General features: G+C 47.5%; 1 protein-coding gene across 1 annotated transcript in view; it reads right to left on the bottom strand.

Moving 5' to 3' along the window:
* Positions 1 to 2,039: 2,039 nt before the first annotated feature.
* Positions 2,040 to 26,639, bottom strand: part of LOC138447867 (surfeit locus protein 4-like) — a 78,237-nt gene continuing 53,637 nt past the window's right edge. Inside the window, exons 2-6 of the mRNA XM_069604328.1 lie at positions 18,891 to 19,077; positions 18,140 to 18,216; positions 17,125 to 17,168; positions 16,521 to 16,707; positions 2,040 to 2,517 (exon numbers count right to left, since the gene is read on the bottom strand). Of these exons, the coding sequence (XP_069460429.1) occupies positions 2,251 to 2,517; positions 16,521 to 16,707; positions 17,125 to 17,168; positions 18,140 to 18,216; positions 18,891 to 19,077 (762 nt within the window). The 3' untranslated portion in view covers positions 2,040 to 2,250. The remainder of the gene's footprint in view (positions 2,518 to 16,520; positions 16,708 to 17,124; positions 17,169 to 18,139; positions 18,217 to 18,890; positions 19,078 to 26,639) is intronic.

Raw genomic sequence — 26,639 nt, 5'->3', positions numbered from 1 at the left:
ACCAGTCACCAACACGGCACAGGTTGGCCTTAAGGTCCAAGAGAGCATTTGCAGTGCCGTGAAGCGCTAGAAAGCCAGATTGCAAAGAGCCCAAAAGCCGGTTTTCCTCAATATGTTTCGGAAGCTGCAGGTAAGCAGCCCTGCCAGAATCTTCAACAAGAAAGTAGCATTGGCGATAAAACGTAGTTCTCTACGGCAGCTGATCAAGAGAAACCTTGATAACAGGGGAAATCCAGAAATTTGAGACGCTGGTATTGTAGCGGTGACAAAGGAGGAATGAACTAATTTAGCGACAAAGGGGCTAAACAGTCAAACGATTCCTTCATTTTAGATGGTGGACAGAGATCATCAGGGTAGGAAGATGGCTCCAGATTGCGGACAATGTTAGTTCAGCTTCCGTTTTTTCTTTAAAGTTAAAAACAGGGATAGTGCAATTAAATGTTTCAGTGCACTAAAGTTCCTTGGAATGAACATTAGTCAAGGTGGCATGAGCAGAGCACAGGAGAGTGATCTTATCCCGATGGACATTACATTCCTTACTAAAGCTTTGCTGAATATCGGAGCACCATTGATCACTTTTTTGTGATGGGAGGAAAAGGGTCATCGCTCCCTTCAAATTCCTTAAGAATGGTAAAGAAAACTTCTCTTGCACCAGTGGGGGGGTTGCGATGAATAGGGCAGGATACAGGTTGCGTACCAATACATTACAGTGCATTACATCTGTTCCTTTGCCGAACCGAGCACTGGAGACCAACTAGACTCATCTCATTTAGGATCCTGCCTCCCCCTAGGTCTTCAGGCACAGGAATGATGGGATCAACTTCCCCAATACACAGAGTACATGCATTACCTTGAACGTCTACTTGCAGTTACTACATCATCGTGCCCAAGCACCCAGCAGGATGGTTTAGACGCCCTCAGAAAGTGGCCACGCATGTATGGTTTTTGCAAAATCAGGCTTTTACCTTCTTCCCATTAAATTCTATTTTCCCCTTTTGTGTTAGTCACCTGTACATGACCCACTCAGTGCTCCCAGGTGATCTAACCCGTTGGTGATGTGGGCATCTGGTGATAGAGTCTCAACGCTGACAAATATGCCCAATGCGTGCAAATGTAAGCGTGCTTTCCAGAGTGACAGTCAAGAGATGGGCTGCTGTTGCGTGGATCTGTCGGTGTCGTTGTGGTAGCACTGGAATCCAGCCAGTGTTCTTCCACAGGTACCTGATGCAATCACCTCGTCCTGGTTCATGGAGTCCTTCACTTACCTTCAGATCTTCACTGCACACTTTAACACCGTCCATTACAATAGCAGTTGCCATTTCTAGTACCACACACATCAATGTAGTAGAAAATGCTTTCACTGACCATTTCCTGGATTACGGGCAGCCTTTATTCCCACTTTTCATGATCAGCACACGTTTTGATACATTACCAACGATTATACATGGTCCTCCCTACCACCAGAATCTGGCACCTCTCCCCTTAAGCACCATGTCTCTTTCCAATGGCTATGCCAGTTCGTTTGCATCCTATTCCTGCTGCATACATCCTCTCGAATCTTTGCCCTCAACCTCCCCCTGCCCCACAGACTGGGTTACCCTGGTAGGGGCACAATACAACACTTTGGAAAGTCTTGGCACCATAACTCCACTAGGTTGGCGATGGGCACAGTACAAAACCTCATTAACAGAGCAGAGGACATCAAAATGTTGAACATCCTCCAAACCAGCATTTACCCTATCAGCGCCTGAGCCGGATCATGAAACCTCTTCAGCCGACATGTGTGCTAGAACCAACATACCTTTCTTTAGTTGAGGCAGGAAGGCAGTCCCATGTTAATAGTAGGATGTGATTGGACAAGTCATCTTTGTACTGGATTGCATTCTCAAATTCCTCTTTCTCCTGCTGACTTGGAAAAGCCGTTTAGGTCTCAACATTTGTGAAGGGATATCGGAATCCTCAAATCAGTCTTTTAAGCTGTATTTCCACGCAACACAACCAACAAAGCTTTCATCAAAAGCAAGACCTGGAAAACAGGCTACAGAATCAGTCATTTAATCTATAAATGCTTCCACCTGGCTTAGATAGGAACAAAAATGAAGATCTCTATTCTGCTAAGGCAACAGTGAACAATGAGTTTATAATCATATACAAATGAAAAATACAGAAACAGGACTAAAATAAAAAATATATATATTGTACGGCACGTGCACCCAGGCACCAGTCTCTCCCTGGCTCTCTGTTCCTGCTCTACCACTTCTTCTTATGTTCGTCCATGGACACGCCTCCAGGCCCCAGAGCCACCACCAAAAGAAGCCCACCAATGACCGACATGGTCTGGAAAAAGTCATACTTTAGGAAGTCGTGAAGGGGCCGGTAGGTGGGAATGTTCCAGAAGGCGTTCTGCAGCAGGTTAATCACAAGCAGCCACAGCACCAGTGTCAGAGCTGCTAGCTTGGTCTTAAAGCCAATGGCAACGAGGATGATCAAAGCCGTCCCAAAGATGTCCTGGAAGATCTACAGAAAAGGGCAGAAAGATTAGTGACAGCATAGAGATGGTGCTAGAGCAGGAGCACAAAGCCCCACGCAAAAACCACCTGAAGCCCCACGCAAAAACCACCTGAAGCCCCACGCAAAAACCACCTGAACCAGAAAGGCCTCATCCTCTCGATCACAGACCCGCCAAAGCCCTCCGGCCTAAAATCTATTGTGGCAACTCATTTAAAGTGTATGGCTTGCTCCTAATCCAAAGTAAACGCTCTCCAATCCAAAGTCAATATTGATATGCCCTTGCTTTTACCTGCCAACCACTCCACAATCACTGATGTATTAAGAGAGGCAAACTTAGTATCCCACCTCCCAAACAGAACCTAAGCAAAGGGCCTGGGGCATTCGTCTCCTACTCAATGGCAGGGCACTTCTACAACACACCTTAACGAAGTTGCAGGACAGCGCAATTTGGGTTTAATAAACTTGACAGAAATGCGTGAGCTTTTTGTGCAAGACCAGAGTACCAACTCTTACCCAGAGGATTGCCATAGTTATGTTATTTGCCATTCATATAGCGCTCTATATATCATTGATAAGACCTCAAAGTGCTGGTAGATTGAACACCCTAGGGGACTGTAGTCCTGATCGGTTGAGAGAGTGATGTGTGATAGGGTGCTTGGGCGCACCAGTTATGTCCCCAATGGAGGCAGTAAAACACTATAGGATGTGAACCCCACCCCCACACTACCCCAACCGAGTACTCATTCTTACCCAGATGATGGCCACAGTCCCCAAAGTAAGCAGTAAGCCACTGTTTTAGATATGAAGCCCCCTCCCCCCCCGACCAAGTGCCTTCTTCCTGAGCTTATATTAAAGTGCGACTAAAGTAACCTTTCATTCACTTAGTTTTCCATCCAGCTCCCAAAGGTGCAGCACTGTATTTTAGCATAATCGGGTTACCCTTATTTGTTGAACCGTTCTTCTATTTTTAAAGGGCGCTGGAAGAAAGAACTATATACATGAATGAAGACCGAGTTAAGCCATGGGGGCGGGTGTCTGCAGCGTTCATAGTTTATACAACGCCCTTCAGAACAGCAAAGAGTCGCGGGGGTTGGGAGTGCACCTTCAATCCCTTCATTACCAACCCACCGAGTTCAGTTTCTTATAGTGCAGCTCATAGTACAAAGGAGTTTCAGGCGTGAAATGAGGACAGTACTAAACGAGTTAATCATCAACTCAGCTCAGCAATTGGCATGGAGTGGCAAGTATGAAGTAATACAGGGCCGCTCTCGATCACCTTCGATGCCCTTGTTCGAGAGCTGCTCTGGTGGAAAATGATCAAGTTTGGGTATTCCTTTTGGGCTCCTCAATTTAATATTTGCTCTCCACTCTAAAACAGAATGAAGAATGATGAGGTCCTATCAATGAAAATACCAACTGCCTGAGGGATTAGACAGGGACGTGTCTTCAACACCTGATCAGTTCCTTTGCATCATATATGGAAGATCATGCGGTTTTGTGAATCCCACAAAATCAAGACTAAGATTTGCAAAGAGTAGGAAGGAGTGCAATCAGTGGTCTCTAGTGTTGACTCCATGGTTTACTTGGATTCCCTGTCAATGCGAGATCTGCTTTGAAGAACAGTCGTGTTTGGTTGAATGAGTTAAAGACTACTGAAAGTTTGGTAGGTTCTCTCTGAAACCAGTTATAAGACACTATAAGGCTAAAATGATTCCCAAGCTCTTGTTTGGCATTGAGACCCCACCCTGTTGCTAGTCTAGACCACCTGACAATCTTGGAGGGAGGAATTTCGAAACTTGTGCTAAATTTACCTATGAGTTTTCCAGTAGCAGCAATTCGATATGAATTAGGATTAGTCCCTCTAAAAGCAAGAGCATATTTGAAAACACGATCGCTCTTCCAAAAGATTTTATGACCGGTAGGTGAATCTTTATTTGTAGATTTGAATACTTTTTATATCAAGCAGTGTTGTAGCAGAATTTGAGCCCTTCATGAGTTGTGCAATATGTTATTGGATGAGATAAGCTGTATTGCACAGACTTGAATGACCATCCAGACAGGGTAAAGTTAATCTTCTACCAAAAGGATTGGACAATGACATTGGAATAATTCCATTCTTATTCATCTTTGGTACATTTGAGGACCGATTATAAAAGAAGGGGTGTGTCAGCCCCGTTCACGAGTATATACCCAGGAAAATCGACCCGTGCACTTTCAACTTACTGTGTTCTAAACAAATTAACAGATTCAATAGATTCCTGAGAACTTGAGTTTGAGCAGATTCTGTAACAGGTGTTGGAGACCCCCTAACATTGGGTGATGGACTGCATTGCTTTGAGCAGTTTGCGCAGGGAATATCTACGAGAGTGATTTCATCTGTCCATTAGATTGGACACTGATGCAATCTGGTGCACTTGCTTGGCGGGGCGGACTACCTCGACAGTTAGTTATAGGAGTCACATGTTTTATTAGAGCACTGAATTTAGAAGAGTTTTAGGAGGATTTAATTGATTTATGAATTTGTATGTATTTAGTCTGTATTCTTGATGAGGAATGTAATTTTGTATGTAAACATGTGTAGTATTGTTTTTAGGTTTGTCATTTTGGAGATTAAATTCTTTAAGGAAATGTATTTTTAACGTTATGTATTGTTAGAAGTCGAATTTACTCAACAATAAAAAATACAATAAACGTTGCACACTTTGCAGGAACCCTCCAGGTGGGGATCTGGGGTTGTGAAAGCCCAGGTTTCCTTTACCAAGGCAGCTTCAGGGCTTAGGCAGACAACTAACTCCATGTCTTTGCACCCCCTATCGTTGCAGGGAACACCTGCCAGGCATCAGTAGTGGGGCGCTTCTGGCGTTGAACGGTGGGGCCTCGGTCTGTACCGGCAACATTTTCTTCACTGTTTCCAGAGGCAAACCTTGCTGGGCCCTCCACCGACAACACTCATGTGGAGAATCTACGACCAGCACTGTTCCGCCAGCTCTAAAATGGCGCAAACACTGGTTGGAACAAAAACCATGTCCCGGGACTTCGATTTAAAGAGCACCTCCCACACCCACTGGGGATGTCAGCCCCAAGGGTTCCTGGTCAACCCCCCACTGTCATTGCATCATAGCACCAGGCCATCAGAAGGGAGTTGCCACCCTTATTATCCAGGTCAACCTGCATTCCACATGCCTCATACCCGAGCAACCCAGAATCTGACACCCCAGCACATCCTACAAGTATGATATTTTGTTATTGCGCCCATAAGTGTTTCAGAGCGTGACGGGGCAGGGGGGGAGGGAGGGACAAGGGAGGACAAACAACTATCTTATTAGGCCCAGTGACATTGAGAAAACGCAAGTGCAGGGGTGAAGTACACCATCAATGGTAAAAGGCATTCGCCTATTCAAGCTGACAGCAACACTTAACAAAAAAATAAAACAAAGTATGCACAGTACATAAGATAAATAATCCATGGTTTGTGTGTTACCCCAGACAGACTTGGAGCAACCAGATAGTCTCAACTCTGTAGTCTCAATGGATATGTGTTGACGATGGAGTCCAAAGCGGTCCATTAGGATTACAACTCGCGCACACCAACATCTAATAACACCAAAGAACCTTGCAAAGTTGTCTGTGTTCATTTCTTCTTATGTGTGTTGGGCTGGCCAAAGAGGTGGGGGGGTCCAATGGGGATCTCCCCGCTAAGAGGCTAACCGGCCCCCGCAAGGGGCGCTAGAGGGACAGCCTACATAGCGGGCTGTCCCCTCTGGCCACCCCCCTCTGGGGGTTGGGCCAGCCTCTACTCTTCCTCCTCTGTATAGGCAGAAGAGGCGTACCCCTGGACCCGACTTCCGTCGGGTTCCTGGGGGACGCTTATAAGGCGGGAGCTGCGGGCAATCAGTCTCTTTGCCCAGCAGCTACTGCTGTGTTTGTTTATACCCACCCACCCACACCACACCAAGGCTGCCCAGGTGAGTGTTCCAGCAACAAGGACCCCCTTGGGCCTCGTTTGTGACCCATTTCAAGTAATTTTGGGCTCCCACGGGTCCCCGAGCTGTGTAGTTTGCCCAGACTGGATCAGGGCAGCCCTCTGCCCGGCAGCCCCTGCAGCTAAGGGCCACTAGGCAAAGGGCAGTTCCTACATTGACGGCGCCAAGATGTGTCAGCAGAGGAAGCCAATGAAGCCAGCAGCTAAAAGACACCAACAAAAACTAAGTGTGACATGGGTGGTGTGTAGAGCAATTACTCCACTCCAGAAAGCCCCCGCCACTCTACCTTACCCTCCCATAACATAGACTGCCATAGACTTAGCCCATGCATACTTAGAAAGTTGTGTGACCACCAGCTGGATTTCAACCTTGACAGTATTTGAAATATTTCCTGCACTGCATCCTAACATACTAGTCAATGTTAACAAGTGTCCCACATGGAGGGAATTGTGGACGCCAGCATGCGTCGCGCCTAGATAGGTTTGAAAAGGTCGGCATCTGCCTACTTGAATGGAATTAGGAAGGCTTACCATACACCACACTTGATAGAACTCCTATTGAAATGTTAGAAATGTGAATATTAGCATGTGCCACACTCAGACATAATTCCTAACTTTGGCCTGCCCCGTATCTAGACAGGTTTGTGAATGTTAGCATATGCCACACTTAGAATTGAGAACACAAGCCTGCACCGTATTTGGATGGGATTGCCAGGCACTGCATTAAAAGGGAATTGAGAATGTTGGGATGTCCGGATGTCCCGTACTTGAGTAGAATTATGAACATTGGCCTGTGCAGTATCTGGATGGTATTGTGAGGGTTGGTGAGTGCCACACTCAGACTGAATTGTGTAGGGCAGCGGGTGCTACACTTAAATAGAACTGTGAATGCTTGCATGTTAGATGTCACATAACCCACTAACCAATATAAACGCTTAACTCTCTGCAAACTTAAAAAAGTCACACAACCATCTCTCGCACAACCGGCTGCACGCACTTCACCACACTGCAACAACACATAAGCCGCACCAGCAGCACACGCGGACTGACACCGATCCAATACTCGCACCAAAGCACAGCACCCCGTGTCTACCGAGTTGAAGCTGCCAACAGTACACCACTCTTCTCACTATCCTACGCCCACTTCACCCTACTAACCCATCCCACCTTCTCATTTACAGATCCTCCAGAGCACCTGGGGACCAATTCAGTTGGTGACGGTGTGCTATACAAGTACTGTTAACATAACTGCTGATTCAGTTCCTTGCATGGACAAAAGGTCAAGCTTTATGCAATCCTCACAAATATGATTTGTCATTTATGATGCGCTTAATACCCAGCGGTTTCTAAGCAGACCAGAGGATCGAACCTGCGATGCTCTGCATCGTCTTGCTTCCAAGGGGAACGTGTCGCCCCTGAGCAATCCTCCCAAGACATTCTGCAATGGTTTCAGCAGAACGCATTTCATTAATCTGGCCAGGCCAAATTATCCAGAAGCTTCAAGGGAAGTGATACAGATCCTGGATTAGAGATTACCTGGAGAAGCGCAGATTGAAACATTGCTGCTAGGCTAAGGTCTAGTGGAGAATGTATTTAGTTCAGACATATCACAACTGAGGACCGATCTGCTACACAAAAGTGGCAAAACAAGCAGAGACACAGGGTCATCTGCAAGACTTCATGTTCGAGCCATCAATTACATCCCTTGTTCTACTTCACCATACCCACTACAATTTAGTGCCAACACCTCAGTGGCATCCAAGTCACAGCTGGGTTTCTCTACTACATTACTTTAAAGAAAAGGACTCCTTTTGGGGTGTTGCACAGGGCATCATTGTAGAAATACTCCATGCCTTTCTCAGTTTCAAAACTGCCATCCCAAAGAAACCACTGGTAATGGTGCTCCTTATCCAAGGAAACAGCAATCCTTCCAAACCTAGGGCTCCAGCACGCCAACTGCAGTCACGGGACACTTGGGGAACTGGCGGCCTACATGTTTCCCCAGCGTTTTCCTGGAAAGTGGGTCCAGTGGTCGTGTTTCTATAGGCAGAATGAAGACAGGAGAAGGTTTATTCATCCATGCCAAGAATGTAACCAATCAAATCAGGTGCGTCTGCACTGAAGCAGGGGTCACAGGAGGGTCACTGTAAACGCATGAAATGGAACCGCGATTACTCAGATGATAAACATTAAATCTGACATTTTCCGGGATCAGGTCTCTTATCCAATAAGCGTGAGGTGAACACAGAATTGACACTGCAGATGTTCACTGCTCATCAACTTTGATTATAGATCAAGTTACTGTCAGATCATAGGCAGGTACCCCCCCTCCCCTTCCTACCCACCAAGCTTAGGCACTCCCCCTTTGCTAGAGGAAGGTCGACAGGCTAGAATGAGGAAAAACAATGTATTAGGGAATTGAGCCCATGAGCACCCATTTTCTCCAGGGAAGACATTAGATGCCAGAAGTTACTGGGAGGCCGTTTCAACAGAAAACAATGTAATTATTTGGCTGCAAATAAAAAGAATTCCTCATACTCGGGCAAGTGGCGCCAAACACGCAGCTACGTGATAGTAACTATAGTTTTGTGTTTACAGGAGAATAAAGGACATGCCAAAAGGGACATTTAAAGCATATTGTATTATATGCAAATGTCCAAGTTAAAGTTTGCATCTTTCGCTCATATTACATTTGCTGCTCGCTCCCATCTAAGGCACGAAATCAAAGGCTCCTGTCCGAGCCAGGAGCAGCCAGCCTCATCTTATCCAGCCTGTGATAGTTACTGAGCCAGTACACTCTGTCCAAGTTGCATTCCCCCCCTCCCCCAGCTTGTACTCTCCAATCCATGCCAGGTGCCCCAGCATATTCCCACCCGACTGCGGTGCTACTCAGCCTACACCCGTTTAATTTAACTACGTCCAGACGGATAACCGTCCCCCCAGCATACCACGATAGTGGACACACTACCAGACACCTTCCCTCGTCTGAGCACACCCCAAACCCACCGGTGCACATTGCACTTCCGGACTCCGATCTGGCCGCCCCTCATCATATAGCCCATTTATCAAACCATGCTGTATGTTGCTTCTTTGCGTCAATCCTATACATTCTGTATTGTACCTGCTGTTAGAATTCAAATCCTATCGCACGCTGCTGCCAGTGGCAGTGCGTTGCACACTGAATCTGGATTCTTGCTAGAATGCTAATCATCCCACAGCACACTGTACTTGCCTTTTACTCGCCAGTTTTAATCTATTGCCTATTGTACCTAGGATACTGATAGAATGCTAACCCTGTTACATACAGTGCTAATTGCTAAACATGTTGCATCTTGCTCGCCAATATTAATTCCAGAGCACACTATTTTTTGGTTGCCGCATTTTACTCGCCAGTGTCAATCCTCTGAATACTTTACTTGGGTTGCTGCGAGAACGCCAACCATGTTACATCTTGTTCGCCAGAAATACAGGAGAATACTGCATTTTGTTTTGGCGCGAGAATTCAAAGTGCACTGCATTCTGCTTGGTAGTGTTAATCCAGAGTTAGATTTTGTTGCCTGGTGCTAGCTGACAAACCCTGGTCTTTTTAAAAAAATTTAAATCAGACAAAACATTTCCATTGTGAGGGATGAAGATACTTTAGCACTGATAGGTGGAATGTGAGTTATTAAGCACTTTGAAATACAATGCAAAATGCTCCAGTTTTTCCTAAAAGAAAGTGGAATTCTCAATATTGATACAGTAAAACACCAATTTGTGGCAGGCATTATGCTTCCAATGGCAGCGACTCAACGCCCTGCACGCCTCCTTACACCCTTCTGCCTTATCCATCTTTCTAGGTCCTTTAAAAACCTATAGCTGAAGGCGGTGACGAGGATGTTAAAACGGACTCGGGATTCTTGCAAAACCTCAATGAGGATACCCGACTGCCAGCGCAGATTAGAAGCTGCACATGGAGAGTGAAAAGAACCCTGGTCCATTTTTGATCGCCGGTGCTAATCCAGTGCTGTATGTTGCGAGCTTTGTGAATCTATTGCACACTGCATTTGGTTTACTGCTTGAACCCCAAAGGTGCCCGCCCTGCAGCAGGAGCAGGACTACCTTGCAGGCGACTGCCCACAGCCATATCACGGACCTCAACTTGCCCAGACCTCTGCTCCTTCACTCAGCTTGGTAATGGCCTTGCTAGACGTGGGTGCCCCCAGCACCACCCTCTCCCGGGCCCAGCACCCTTCCTACCTAAAGCATCACCTCCCCACTTCCATCAACTTGGCTCTGCAACGCCATAGCAATCATCTCCCGGCCTACAGGTGTAACAGGACCCACACCCCTAGTTAGCCCCTTTAGAAGCTAACCATCAACCAGGCCCGTAAGCTTGCCTAGATCTACCGCCCCATGCCTAGGAACACCATTTCACCAGCGTCTGAGCTCAAGATCACAGGAGGCTTCCTCCCCCCCAGCCTACCGCAGGCCTGCCACCCCCCACCCTCTTCCCTACTCCACAGTGTGGATAGAATGCCACTCAGCCTAAGGTGCAGATCACCACCGCATCCACACGACCGTGCAACCAGGAATCCACTCGACCCAAGGGGATCAGCTAATAATATCCCAACAAAAATAGCGCCGTAAATATAGCCGTTCGCCATAGGCGACATTTTTATTGGGGATATTATGTGGGAGCGGGGGTGTCCCCCGCAGGGTCCATTGTGAATTTCGCCGCGAAAATATGGCGATATTTTTGTATGGCGATATTTTTGTGGCGAAATTATCACATGGAACCGACCCAAGGTGTATACCCTCTACAGCACACCCGCCATGACTACAGATCTCCCCATACCTCTTCCAAAGCCCAATCGCAACCTCAAATGCGCCCTGCTTAATGCACCTCTAGGAGCCCATGCCATTGACACACACGACTTACTTCTTGACCAAGACCTAGACTTCTAGTCGTCATGGAAACTTGGATACATCAAGCCTACGGCCCACTACTGGCCCTGGCTATCCCCCCGCGTATACCATCCTTAGGATCGGCCGCCACGATTCCACAGGAGGAGGAGCTATTATGGCCAAAGCCACACTGCAGTTTAGATCCTGCACACTAGACCCAATGGCTGGCTACAAACTCCTCCTACACAAACCTACAACCGATCTCAAAACTACTATCAACTTTCTCATCATCTCTAGAGCACCGAACAATGCCAACCACACTGCATCAGACATTCCCCTACTCATCACCCCCTCCTTAAACCGAACACCAAACGTATTATCCTTGGTAACCTGAACCTTGGATTCAATGACCAACTGGACCATAAAGCTACCACTTTCTACATGGCCCTACAAGAAATGCAGTTTACCCAAATTGGTAACTCCCCCACCTATTCCAAAGGCAGAATCCTGGATTGGATCCGAACATTAAATATGAATTTAGCGCTAGAATCCATTTCCGAAATCACTTGGTCGGATCACTATTTAATAAGATTCAATATACCGACACTGAATACTCAGGTTGTACCTCAACCCACACCTTGCCCCATTACGGTGAGAAACACCCGCAAATTTACAGCAGAAAATCTTGGCCCTGTTCTGACCAAGCAAGTCCCACACAACATCCAACACCAACCCCGATAGTATCTTCTTTTTCTATCACAACTTCCTGAAATCAACCATGGATGCAGCAGCCCCGCCCGCTCAAGTCTAAAATACCCCACAATAGCAAACAGAGCAATTTTTGGTTCAATGAAGAGCTCACTGTTCAACGTAATAAAAGAACGCACGAGCACCTACATCAAAAGTCTCCCACCACAGCCACTACCAACGCACTCCCTGAATACTCACATGAACACCTCCTCCAACAGCTATTCTTTATGCTTAGAGAGTTGAAGCCCCCATTCCCTCCACCAGCCCATTAATTCAAGCAAAGCCTGGTGCACCACTATACAGAACGCACTAGCCTCCAAAATCCTCACATTAAAATAGCAAATACTATCGAAAAGAAAACTACTGGCCGGTAAAAGTACAACCTCCCTTGCGACTGTCGCCTTAAAAACAACCCCCCAATTCTATTTCACCACCGTCTCCCAAGACCATGTCCTGAACACCATCTCTACGTTGAAACCCTCCAACTGTAAAGCAGACAGCTTCTCTGCTCGCCTAGTCAAACTTTGCGCCCCACCTTATCTTTTATCATTAGGAAAGAAGCTTGGGTAACCCCACTTACGAATAAGCCCTCTCTGGACCCAGCCATACCCACCAACTACCGAACCATAACTACAGTTCCATTCCTGTTAAAATAAGTTGACAAAATTGCCTACACCCAAGTCCAATAGTGTTTAGAAATCAACCATTTACCAGAGAATCTGCCCTACTAGACCTCAAAATGCAGATGGACATCATAAGACACTCTGGGAAATTGTGCACCTCCTCTTACTCGATCCATCTGCTGCTGTCGATTTGGTGGACCATGATATGTTATGCAATGCTCCGTCAGAAAACTTCAACTTGTCCACAGAAGCAACCTTATGGGTAAAGGCATTCCTATCGGAACGCATTTCAAAAGTAGCCATTGGTGATGAGGCTGCTGGCTCTATCCCAGTACCCCGAGGGGTCCCACCCAAGGACCTCGCCCATCTCCCACCTTATACAATGCTTATACCAAACCCCCATTTGCAGCACTGGATGCCATGGGAATCATGTATACCAATTTTGCTGACGATACCCAGCTCCTCATCCCCATCACGGGTGACCATGAACAAGACTCTGCTGCCATTAACAAAATATATGCCGTCTTACAAAACTGGATGGCATTCAACAGCCTTTGTCTCAATGATGAAAAAACTGAGATCCTCATTGTAGGTACCCCCACCCGACTGAAACTCTTCACTCCGACTACCACGCCATTACCATTGACAACACCTATACCAGTACTTCAACAAGTCAAAAAATTAGGCGTTTATCTTGACTCCAGCCTTACCATGACTAAACACATTCGTGCACTCTCATCGGCTACTGCCTACATGGCCAAACTCAATGCACTCGCTGCCAATTTCTCACCCAACAAAACTGCCGTACTCTAGCGTGAGCCCTCATACTATCAAAGCTCGATTATTGCAATATCCTGCTGCTAGGAACCACAAAAACAAACCTGACTTAACCTGCAAAACAAAGCCGCAGGAGCAGCCTTAATGACCATCTCTCTCATACACACTGGCCGCCCATCCAAGCTAGAAGCCTATTCAAGTATGATTAGGGAGAATTCTCATTTTATGGCTAATTTCCCTTACCTATAGAGGCCCCCAGCAGCTTACCTGCTAAGAGTGAGACTCTTTTTCCCACTGTTAGGCATCTTTGCTATGTGTCTTCTAGGCTATTTTTGTGTTTAATGCGTATGGGACCTTTTCTCTCACCCATAGGAACCATCTTTATGCACATGTGTCACACCGCACCCTCCGTGCTGTGACACAGGGGTGTTGTAGTGACCCCCAAACATAGACTCCATACCCTGGGGCTGACTACTGTCCCCCAGGGCATGTAAAGTCCCCATTGACTACTAGACAATCTCTATGAACTAAACCAGTACACCCCATCTTAATATGGAAGTACTGGAAGGGGTTAATAGTTTATCCCCTACGTTCATTTCCGAGAGGGTACCTTAAAGTCCCCCTCTACAAAGTTTCTGGCTGGTGGCAGTGGTTACTACCTTTTATATTCAACCGCAAATATTTTCCTATGGGATTTTCCAATTGTTCGAGGCTAACACTTTTACTGACAGCCTCTAACATACCGCCGGTTTATTCTATTATTAACTTCACTCCGGTAGGTTTTATTTGCCAGATCTTTTATATAACTTCTTTCTCGAGTCTTACTCCATTTTCCTAACCCAGGTCGGGGATCCTTTGTTCGCTCTTTTGGCGGGCTTCTGCCAAGAAGCCCTCCTTTCGGTGCCTCTGAGTCTGGGGTGGGTCTGTTTGGGAGGGGGATTAGAACCCCTGGACAGAGTTGCCACAGCAACTCAGGTTGCACTCTACCCTGATAGGCTGGAGGGTCTCCCACCAAGAAGACCACTCCACTGTGTGATTGACAGCTGGGCTGTATGAATGGGTCTCTTTCTGCATAAAAGCAGGGTCCTGAGGACTGGAAGAGCAAGACGTCGCCACTGGAACTACGGAACCGAAGGGGAGAGAAGCCACAGACATCTTCAGCATCTACACGACCGGTGAAGCCCTGCTGGATCATCTCACCACTTTTCTTCCATACGACGAGAGGAGATCTTCAGTGAAAGAGCCTCCTTCCCTTGAGCTGGTGAGTTCAACCAGTTCACCAATCGCTTCTTCGGGCCTGCCTTGGTCGAATCGACAGTGCCCAGCACCTTGAGACTGGATAGCCAGGCAGCTATCGACTCGGACCGCGATTAAAAGGAGCGTACCTTTTAAACTTTGTTTGGCAGCACCGCGGCTGGTTTCATCCTTGGGTAGTGCAGCGACTCGAATCTTCCTCCACGAGAGCCTCTCTTCCTCTGTTGGATGCCTCGACCTGCAGGAACTACCAGGAACAACCGCAGGAGCCATTTCTCCACGTTTAAGGTACATTGTTCCGCCAGGCCGCCCTTTCTCCGTGGTAGCCCTAAAGGCGTTTTAAATCCTTTAACTACTTGTGGGGTCGGCTGCCCGCTCTCTTAACATTGTCTTTCGCCTCGCATCTACCATTTTTCTACTAAAGACTTGACTGCAGCTACAAGAACATTTTTGCTCCTAAGCTCTTGGTGCTGTACCACTGACTCTGGCTCAGGCCTATTGACTCTGGCTGATTTGTTAGATCTGCTCTCACTAGATTGGTTTTCAATGAGAAATGTGTTGATGCACCTAAATCTTCTAAACCCCTCGTCCTTCCTACTGTTTTAACTTGTGGAGTGCCATTTTGCTCAGTTTTCATTCACTTATCTTTTGGCTAAAGTATTACTGTGCATTACTTGTTCACAAAACTTCAGGGAAGTGTTGCTAGGGGGTGTCTGAAGATATTTCGGTTTAACTTGTGCTTTCCCTCCCTTTCGTTGAATTGCTATTGTGCCATTTGTAGTTGGTTTTCACTGTGCCGTTTTGCTCAGTTTTCACTTTACCGCAAACTTGTCTACAATTGAAAAGGGAGTTGTATATGCTTTTCCTTGACTAAACTTAATTTACTTTATCAACTGTAATCTATGTGTTAGAACTAGATGTGTATAGAATAAATATATTCTCTTTTTGATACAAAGCTTTGGTCAGTGTTTCCTTGCTCCATAGTACTGTACTGCCTATTGTGTAAACCCTGAATAGTGCTCATCTCCCTCTTGAGATAAGCGAGTGCTCAGCCACAGCTACCAACTAAATCTTTGTGGTACAGACTGATACCAAAAGGGGATTTATTGCGCTCACCTGTAGTCCTAATCTTGTGTAGTGCTCCCTAAGGGACCTGCACTGCATTCTGCCTAACAAGTATCTTATTACACAGAAATGTATTATCAATGATGCCCTCAATAACTCACACAAAAAAGGTCAACTCGATCCCTCAGATCGGGCTCGATCACACACCTCATCGTCCCAAGATTTAAGAGCTCCAGGGCAGGGGGTGCTAGCTTCCCAGTCGCTGCACCCAAGATGTGGAACTCCCTTCTTATGCTCATTAGCAATGAGCTCTGCCACCTGCGCTTTAAGAGTCTAATCAAAGCATGGATATTCAATCAATTCTAACCAGTGTCTCCATATACTGAAATGTTCAGGCCGGCTCCAACTATCTTGCCTCCTGAACTGTTGTTACCTGTATAATATTTAATGATGCATTTAATATTACCTGTATTGTAACATCCTCTACATCCAGATAAGCAACCCTATGTAACCTAGCCGCAATACCTCCGGGGTTGTGCATGCAACGACTACCATGCTATGGGCCGGCTCCTGGTTCTCCAGAGCTGCCTTTTGCTCTTGCTCAACAAACCCCAGTTTCGACTGCTGTCAGGAACCAGCGGGCAGAGAGGGCTCCCATACTAGGCACTTACGGTGAATGCACTGGCTTCCAGGTGCAGCAGAGTCATGAACATGAGGACCAGCAGTACCCGCCCTCCCAGCTGCATATACTGCCGAGGAGAGTTGTCATTCATGGTGGGGACGCCAGCAAACATGGACTTCCCTTCCGACCTGGACTCGGCTAACAGCAGCAGCAATCCACCTCCCAGGGCGAGGTTTCTGTGACGAGAGGATCAGAGAGGACATCAGTTCGGCAGCCATTAACATAATACACAGCACTCGGGGTAGAGAACATTGTCACTGCCAACACTTAAGCTACTGAAGTACCACCCAACCATTCAATTTGCAATGAGGTATTGCAGAAAGCTCACTCAGTCCAGAGTGGTTTCAAACAAGTGAAGCATGGAAACTTTCCCAGAAGCTACACCCCATTCACTTATGAACAGCAACATACAACACACAGGCAACTTGCACATTCTTACATAATTTTGACAAACTAGGCTTGTTTCTGTATCAAGAAAGGTAAAACAGTGAGCCAGACGATGTTATTTTGTGGAGACAGAACGCCCCCTCCCCCACCCTCCCAATACTGCGTCTCTGCCTGCTGAAGTCAAGACGTACGAAAGCAGAGCTTACCGCATCAGGAACTTAAGATCCCATAAAATACTGTAGGCGATGGTCTGGGGGGGAAAAAGGTAAACACAGTGAGCAGACCTGCAGAGGGGAAGCACAGATGCAGTCAAACGCAGACGCATGGGCGTGCAAAGGATGGGGAAGCTGGATCAGGAGTGATGGCGCAGGAGGAAAGCAGAGCGGCACGGTCCCACAGCCAGGACTCTGCCCATTGCACACAATAGGCAACTCACAAACATCTACCCTCTTGCAAGTAGTTGGGGAGAGCGATCCTAGATCGCAGTTCTAGGTGAACCATGTTCTTCCATCCATTGATTACCTGGAGTGCATGCAAAGCGCTTGCCGGGGTGTTGCGCCACAAGTCACCTGCATAAAGTCCCCAGAAGGCAAAGGAAGCCAGGACTGGACTGGAAGACTGACAAGCATCAGAGCCAGTATGTACGCTCCCCACTAGCCTTCAACTACCGCGGGCCTCCATGGCCTCAACCCGTGCAGAGTCACTCCATAAAGGGGTTCATGTTGGACATTTGCCATCCGGAACCAACCTCTCCTAAGCTGATCTAATGATCCTGTGAAGGCGAGGGAGGAGTTGGTGTGTGAGCCCCGTACGTGCCAGAAGAGGCACCCCCACACCCACCTTCCTTACTCCTTGGCAGAACAGAGGGTGGGCTGGGTAAATATTAATAACAGGGAGCCTTTCCATTAACTCGTCTACTCCTTCAATAGCCCGGGCCTGCTAGGTCCAAGAAATGTATTACCTCCCCTCCCCTACTCCTTCCCACAGTGCATGTACAGTGCACTCGCTCTCAGAACCACTGGTGTGAATACTTGTGGTAGTCCACTACACGCATGTTCACAGTAGTGACACTGGATTCGTGTCCTAGACCTCAAAACAGAACAGAGGCAAAACACTGGGAGCGCAAAATTGGGTTGCAAAACACGTAAAACCAGCAAGCCATGCAAGTAACTGAGCCCAAAAGTGTGAATGATTTGCGAGCAATGTCAGCCGCGACCTCACCTGCATGAAAATAATTCCGAACAGCCCGAAGCAAGCATACGGAACGAACTTCCTGGCCAACACCAGCACACAGCCAACTGCACAGGAAAAAAGGGGATCAATACAAGGAATAGGCTGCAAGTTATGAAAGGTTACCATCTAGCTCAGTACGGCTAGTCCCGCACTGAGACCAACACGCTGCTAACATCCCAATCTTGTGCAACCGCCCTTGGGTTCCACTCCAGGAAGCAATGCGTCGCTCTGGAGGAGCAGAATCGCCATTGTGCTAGAATGCATCAGTGCCCCAACAGCGGACCAGCAAATGCAAGAGATCCAGCCAAGAACTGGGACGTGTGCATAGCTTGGACACAGCAGCCCAACCCCTCTTCTATTGCAGCACCGAGACCCACACAGCTCTAGTGCACCTCAACCCTGAACAGTGCCCCGAATCATGACTCATAGCTCCCGGGGTCTCTCAATACTACAGACACACACATGCACGTCCTTTCCGCCATTCAGTGGTCACCATGAGGCCCACAGACCATGCACGCCATTAATCAGACCGTGCCTCCACCACACAGTTTCCTTGCCAGTGGTCTTGCTGGTAACTCGAGTGAAGATTAAGCCTAGATACTGCAGAAAAGAGCAGTGGAGTAGCCTATGTATCGAGCTGGAGATCCGATACACACTGCCCTTCATGCTTATACCGACAATAGACAACTATAAATACGCCACAACGCTGCAGAGACCTTCCAGCAGCCCCCCACCTTACCTAGCTGCCCGAGCATGTTGACAAGCACGAACAGTGTGGCCAGGAAGAGGCCGCAGCTCCACGACATGTTGATGTAGTCGCGCTGGTCACCCCATTGGAACCACATGCGGACGCCATCCTCCAGAAAAGTGCTGATGAGACAGAGGTGGGCCAGGTGAGGCAGATACCGCTTCGTACCACGAAGGAACTGTAAAGGGATAGGGAAAACAAGGTAAGGAGGAGCAATCGCCTATGGCGCAGACTATTACATAGCAATTACTGATGGGATTTACATGAGTGACGGGTTCAAGAACCAGACCCCTCAAGAGGGTTGGGCACCCGCCTCAACTTGTGGCAGAAGGCCTACCATGGTGTTTGCCAGTGTCAGTCCTGCTCAAGAGATGAGGGAGTTGGGTGGGCCCCAGTCACTATGATGGGGCCCCTAGGGGACCCTCGCGTATGGAAACAAGGCAAAATCACTACACAAAAACTGATACGCCAGACACAAGGTTGTATTCCCAAAAGCTAGGGTTTATTGCAAAGCAAATAGTCTCAGTTGGCCAACTGGGTCTCACACCCTGCAACGTGTGTCTCCAGACCCCGAGGGATGCAAGAGAGCGAGAATTTTACAACAGTTACATATATACAAAGCGAGCATCTTACAATCAGCGGTGACACATTCAATACCGCCCATAATGTATTTCCTTTGTACTGGGTTCAATGATTGACAATTGTGACGAGTACGACACCTTCAAACATTAATTTAGCAACAGTTTGCAATTTCATGAGCCTGCAGACACAATTTTTTGTTTTAAAGAACACATTGCTCCTGTTCTCTGCAAGCAAGCTGCGTGCAGGGGAGAGACACATTCCAGGCCTCGCCATCTCCTACTTTCTAGTCGTGTGCTAGGGGTCAACTCGCTCTCCAGGGCTTTACAGGGCTCAGGGAAGGGGGCCCCGCAAAGAAGACCATAATTCAAGCCATTAATTGTTCGTTTCTACCATTTCTACCGCATGAGCGAGACTGGCTGGCACCTGTGTAATGATTAAATGCCTTGCTGCTTACTTCCAAGGACTTGTGAGGGAGGAGACCGGGCCTTTCTGTCTGGGTCGCCTGCGTTATGTTTCAACAAGTATCTTGCCGCCTTGCTCTATGCATGAGCAATAATGTAATAGTGGAGCAGAATAAGCTTTCAGCAAAGCAGTTTCAACAGAAGGCAAGAGGCGGAAGTTAAAAACAAAATGGCGATTTCAATCACATCATAATGGCCGCACTTTAGTCAAGCTGATAGATGCGTATTTCTAATACCTAACACATGAGGCGGTTGGTATTTGGCCAACAAAATACATTCCCTCCATCATTGAGGGGTACCTACTTTTTCTGGACTGACAACTACCCCACCCCTCTCATGTGCCTGGTTGCACGTGAGCAGCACCACTTGTAATAAATCACATGCCTCCGTAACAAAATGCTGGCCAGAGTTCCGTTTTCTTTCAGACCCCTCTGCTGTGAGCCAGACACTATACATCCCACGAAAGAAAGAGCACCGGCTCAAGGACTCCAGTTACTAGAAATTCCAGCAGCAAAAGAAAAACTACCCTACCTATTAAAGAGCAACAAAGAAGCGAGCACCTGGCTTAACGTGCACCAGCATTGCCTTGGTGGAGAAGGCCAGAGGTGGACACCTTGGATGAAATCCCTTTACATTGACAAGATTCCCTCAACCATCTTTGAGAGCTGGTGTGTTCTTGAGACGATCCAGCACATGCGTATGGCCTGGCATTGTGTGTCCGACTGCAGCTTCTGTGGTAGGATCAGTCAGATGCATGGCATCCCATCCTCTGTGATTGCACAGACAAGTGATAAACTAAATGCCACCAAATCAAGAACTGTATTACAGTACTTCATTTCCTTAACTAGCCCCACAGCCACCTCGTTCATCAACGAGTACACTGGCTTCCCTGCAGAAGGCGCCAGTTGAGGCCAACAGGGAAAGCATTCATCTTAAACCAGGAAAATATATATATCACCATAATCTTATTTCTGATGCTTGGATCTGCTTAGATTCACATGTGCATAGGCCAACATCTAGTGGAAGCGGCAGAGTATTACAGTTGTTTTTGAAATTTGAAGAGGGACGTCGCTAGGGCGTTCCAGTAATACTACCCCTAGTGTGACACCCACTGTACCCATGGTCCTTCACACGTCAAGGTCCCTGAAATAGTTATTTTTCTGACATGAGGTAGCATGAAGTGTAGGGCGAGTACAGATGTAGCCAAGCAGCCATGTATCAGACAAGCTCATAAGCATCTATGTGCCTTCTCTCTGAGGGGAAGGAAGGGCGGGCACATGTGAATTTAAGCAGATGCAAGCAATAGAAATACAATTACATTGAGAATGCATCCCTTGTGGGGCTTGTGGAATCTGCTTAGATCACATGCTGTGCATAATTAGCTGGTAGAGGACCTCCTCACATCTAGTGTGTGGCGTTTTACCTCAGCTGAGCTGGTGGGTTCCTGGAAGAAAGCCGGCAGCTCAATTGACTGGTTTACATGAAATTTGGAGATGAATTTAGGGGAGAACCTAGGGCGAGTACGTAAAAACTAGCTTGTCTTTGTGTACTAAACAAAGAAAGGATCCTGCAATGACAATGCTTGAATTTCACTAACTCTTCTTATGGAAGTAATAGCCACTAAGAAGGCAGTCTTATAAGTCAGGTGTTTCTAGATGTCCATTGACTCGACAGGGGGTCCCATGAGCTTAGCGAGTACCACATTGCGATCCCATCCTGGCGGCAGGTTTGAAATTGGAGGGTGGAGCCACTTTACTCCTTCCATGAATGCTTTGATGACAGATAGTTTCCACCATGAGACCTTATTTAGGGAAGTGGTGCAGGCCAATAAACCCGCCAGGTGGACCTTTAGGGAGTTTAATACAAACCCTGCACCTAGCAAATGGAGCATATAAGTTAGAATGTGGGAAGGAGAACATTCTATGAGATTTTAATCTGTTTAGACTGGCACCAAATTACAAATCTTCTCCATTTGTCAAAGTAACAGTGCCTGGTGTTTGGTTTTCTTGATTCTTTCAAGTTATCCATGCATCTCTGTGGCAGGGTCAGATGTCCAAACTCTCTGTCCTCAGGAGCTATGCTGACAAGTTCATTGAGTGAGGCTGCACTGTTAGTCCCTCGTGCTGGGTAAGTAGGTTGTACTGGCACGGGAGTTTGATGGGATCGCACATCGCCAGTTTGCACAGATGTGGATACCATGGTTGTCTTTCCCACATAGGAGCAACTAGGATAAGCGTCATCGGTTCCTTGTGGATTTTGTTCACCACTTTCCTTATGAGAAGTGTTGGGGGAAAAGCGTAAGCACATTTCCCAGACCAGTTCATTCATAGGGTGTTCCCCTTGGAGCCCGGCTGGAGGAACCTGGACGCAAAGTCTGGGCATTGACTGTTTGCTTGTAGTGAACAAGTCTATTGTGGGGAAACCCCACTGAGATGAGAGGTGTTCTACAACTCTTTCGTATAGACGCCACTCGTGTTCCTCTGGCAGGGGTTCTCTGCTTAAAGAGTCTGCTAGAGAGTGTTCCCCTGGAACACGCTGTGACTACAAGAAAATCTTCCGTTTGAGTGCCCATTTCTAAATTTGCAGCGCAAGTCTGGACAGATCTGGAGAACGTGCGCCCCCGTTTGTTGAAATAAAACATTGCTGTAGTGCTGTGTATCAGGATTTGCACAGATTGGTTTGTTAAATGGGATTCGAATGCCCGAAGGGCTTTGAATACTGCCTGAAGCTCTGGCAGATTGATGTGGTTCTGAGCTGCTGTGCATGACCACAGACCCTGAGCTGTGTGGTGAAGGTAGTAAGCTCCCCACCCCGATAGAGAGGCACCCGTCGTGACAATCGCCTGCATCTCTGGATCGTAGAATGGTTTCCCCTTCATTAGATTTTCCCTTGTCCACCAGTGAAGATTTTGTACAAGTGTTGGCGAAACGACCACTAGCTCGTCCCACTGACCACTTGCCTGAGACCACCGTTTCCCCAACCACTCCTGTATGGGTCAAAGGCGCGCGTGAGGAACCAGGTAAATGCAAGATGCCATCATTGGTTAATTGGCATTGCTGTCCTTGCAGTTATATCTAGGTGTGGCACTTGCAATCATTCATTAATCCATCTGGACGGGAGGCAGGCTAGTGATCCCATCTAAGTGTGGCACTTGTTAACATTCACAGTTTAATTTAAGTGTGGTGCATGCTAAAATTCATATTTCTATCTAGATACGACGCAGGCCAAAGTTAAGAATTCCATCCAAGTGTGGCACAAGCTAACATTGTTACACCTGTCTAAATTTGACGCAGGCTGATCTTCACAGTTCTCTAGGTGTGGCAGTATGTTAGTATATAATGTAAGGCAACATTTACAGTCCAGCCATGTATAGATTTAGGCTGGCGGTCACAAATCTCTCCAAGTATGCATGGTGTAAGTCTATGGAAGTCTACATTATGGAAATGTAAGGTAGAGTGGCGGGGGCTTTCTGGAGTAGAGCAATTGCTCTACACCCCATCCATGCCATACTTACAGTTGTTGTTGGTGTCTGTTGACTGCTGGCTTCATTGGCTTTCCCTGCGGAATAATGCAGTATTTACAGTAACAAATGTTGTACTCTTTCCTCCGACGGAAAGACCAATCCCTCTTGTGTGTTTAAGACAGCTCCTAGGAACTGTTTAAGTGCTTGGCATTAGGCTTGACTTTCTCGTTGATGGAGAAGAGAAGGTGGATTGTTCTTTGAATCTTTGAATGTTTTGGCTGCAAATTAGGCAGCAGGGTACTCCTCTGTAATGAGCCAGTCGTCCAGTTAAGGGAACACTGGGATTGCCTCCCTGCGTAGGTGCGCTGCCACCACCACCAGTACCTTTGTGAATACCCTTGGAGCAGATACTATTCCGAAGGGCAGCACCTTGAATTGGTAGTGCTGGTTCAACATTTTGAAACGCAAGAATCTGTGCGCTGGGGACATTGAAATATGAAAATAGGCATCTTTCATATCCAGTGTTGCCATGTAATCCCCTCTTTTAGTAGAGGGATTACCTCTTGCAGTGTAGTCATGCAGAACTTCTGGCTTGACATACTTGTTTGCAGGGTGCAAATCTAATAATGGGGACATTGTTAGATCTTTCTTTGGCAAATACCCCTGTTTAACCTGGTTGGCCGGGACGACGTCGATGGCGTCCTTTATTAGAAGTGAGGCCATCTCCTCGAGAAGGATACGCTGGTGTTCTTCTGAATGGATTTTGTCGTGGGGTCGTTGGAGGAGCTCTATACAGTATCGGCCTGCTACTGTGGACAGCACCCATCTGTCTGAGGTGATTAACTCCCATGCGTGGGTAAAGCTAGAAATGCGCCCTCCTACTGGAAAGGCATGGGAGGGCACCCGACGCGGGAGGTCACTGCTTTTGAGGTGGTGTGCCACCTCGAGAGGAGTTGCTCCTCCGACCTCTGTGCTGTCCTCCAGGATAGCCATGGGAGGACTGACCTGGATTATTTCCGCAGGAGGAGACTTGGGTTTGACAGCAGTTGGACCCCTGTTGAGTACGTTGGCTGCGAAAACAGCAAAAACTGATATTACCCCGCTGCCTGGGAGGCTCGTTGGTGAGTTGGCCGAAGGTTTTAAGTGCGTCATACTCGTCCTTGGCTGTCTTAAAGGGCGTATTCAATGGCCTTGCCGAAGAGCACATTGGGTTCAATAGGCATGGTAATTAAGGTGGCCTGCGTTTCTGGTCTGAAACACGATTGCCGCAGCCACGCATGACGTTTAATAACGGTAACCTGAGCAATGATTCTTCCGGCATTGTCCGCTGCATCAAGGTTGGTCTTTTAGTAAACAGCTTGACACTGCCCTCCCTTCTGCAGCCACCTGCGCTAGCTGGGACTTTAGTGGTTCTGGGGCCGACGAAAGTAAAGCCGAAACTTCCTCCCATTTGTGGCAGTTGTAACTGGCCAAAAAGGTTGCATTGTTCGCAATTCTGGTCTGATAAACCGCAGAGGAAGCAAACTTTCTACCCATGGTGTAAATCTTTTTGCTTTCCTTGTCGGGTGGGGCCTCAGAGAAAGCAAGGGGGGTACCCACTCTTTTCCTAGTTGTAGTTCCAACTAACGAGTCTGGCTTCAGCTGCCCTCTAATATACAATGGGTCTGAAGGTACGGGTTTAAATAGCTCCTCTACACGTGAGTTTGCAGCCCGTGTAAGGTTAGGGGATTCTAATGACGGTAGTATCCTGCGCTGTACTGACTGCATCATTGTTTTCTTGTCCCTAAGGATCTGTTCCACAAAGTCCTTATCCTCCAGTACTTCCTGGGTATCTATTTGAAAGTGCTCCACCTCCCTGGCTAGCACTTCATTAGGAAGGGGTTGGTTATCAATAGGAGAATCAACAATTGGAGGGTCCTGATCAATAGGTGAGTTTATAGGATACAGATTGGCCTCTGGGTCAGCCTCTTGGTCCTCATCCCCATAATAAGGGTCTGCTGTATCATCCACGTACTGAGGGTGAGCTGCCTCTACAATAGAGATCTTTGTTCTCCGATTCCAGTCATAGAGCTCTGTGACGAAGGGGGTTAAGTAGGTTGAGCAGAGACATGTGACCCAAAAGGAGCTGTGGTGGGGGTGGGGTAAACTCTCGAAGTATGCAGGGTCTTTTTCGTAGAAATTGGCCATAAAGGTAATTCTTCTCATCACCCTGTATAGGTCTTGTGAAGACCATTCTGATGAATGAGGGGTCTTTGAGGATTTCTTTTTGTGTTCTTTCCCCACCCCCTGGCACCCAGAGCCGTGTTTATCTGACTTTTTGGGGCCTACTACCTGATCTGATGCCAAGTGTCAACTTTCGGATGGGGGTAAGGCCGAGACCTTGTCTGCGGACGATCGGCCCTCAGAGGGAGGTTTACGCGCGACACTCAATGCCATCTGACAGTTGGGCCCTGTCGTGTGGCGATCTCGAACTAGAGTGCCCAGAGGACAGGCACTCAAAGGACCTTTCCCTAGGTATCTAGCGTTGTTGATTGCTCGACCCATGTGTTGAGTCTCGACTTGGGATTATGTGTTTAGTGATGGATGTTTTTGTTGCGCTTCCGCCGTTGGGTGTAGTTCCCGCAACAGTGCCACCGGCCTGTCCTCCAGGGTCGGGGGCCTGCGCTTGGGTAGCTGAAGCTACCCAGTTGCCCTCGCTGTTCGAAACAACGGCGTCGCTCCCATCACTGAAAGCCCCTTCTACCTCCATGGCCTCGAGTTGCCTGGCGTAGTGGGCCCAGCGCTTCATCGAGCGGTCCTTTAAAGTCTTAGGCTTGAAGAGCCTACACGCTCAACAAGAACCCTCGATGTGGTCTCTTGGGAGACAAGTTACAGACTAAATGCTTATCGACACAGGGAAATTTACAATTGCACTTGAGGCAAAATTTAAATGGGGTCTTGTCCATAACTACAAACTATGGCAGCTGGGCGAAAGTAGTGTAGGAAAAGGGGCATATACATCCTAAAATGACCCCCCCCCCCCTTCTCCCTACTGTCAGGGCCGAGGCCTGGGGTGGCCTTCCAAGGCCAAAAGGTCAGTCGAGGTAGTCTTTCGACGGACAGCCTCTTGTCTTCATCGGCGTGATGCTTCGAAGGTCGGTGAAGTAAAGGATGGAAAGAATGAACTATCGGTAACTGAAATGAGTAAATGGCTTTACGCCGAAAGAGGAACTCTGCTACACTTATCCGTCTAAA

The sequence above is a fragment of the Ambystoma mexicanum genome, chromosome 3q, assembly GCF_040938575.1.
Source record: "Ambystoma mexicanum isolate Mex_15411 chromosome 3q, UKY_AmexF1_1, whole genome shotgun sequence".
NCBI lineage: Eukaryota > Metazoa > Chordata > Amphibia > Caudata > Ambystomatidae > Ambystoma > Ambystoma mexicanum.
The sequence above is the reverse complement of the archived record's forward strand: the minus strand, read 5'-3'. Positions and strand labels throughout refer to the sequence as shown.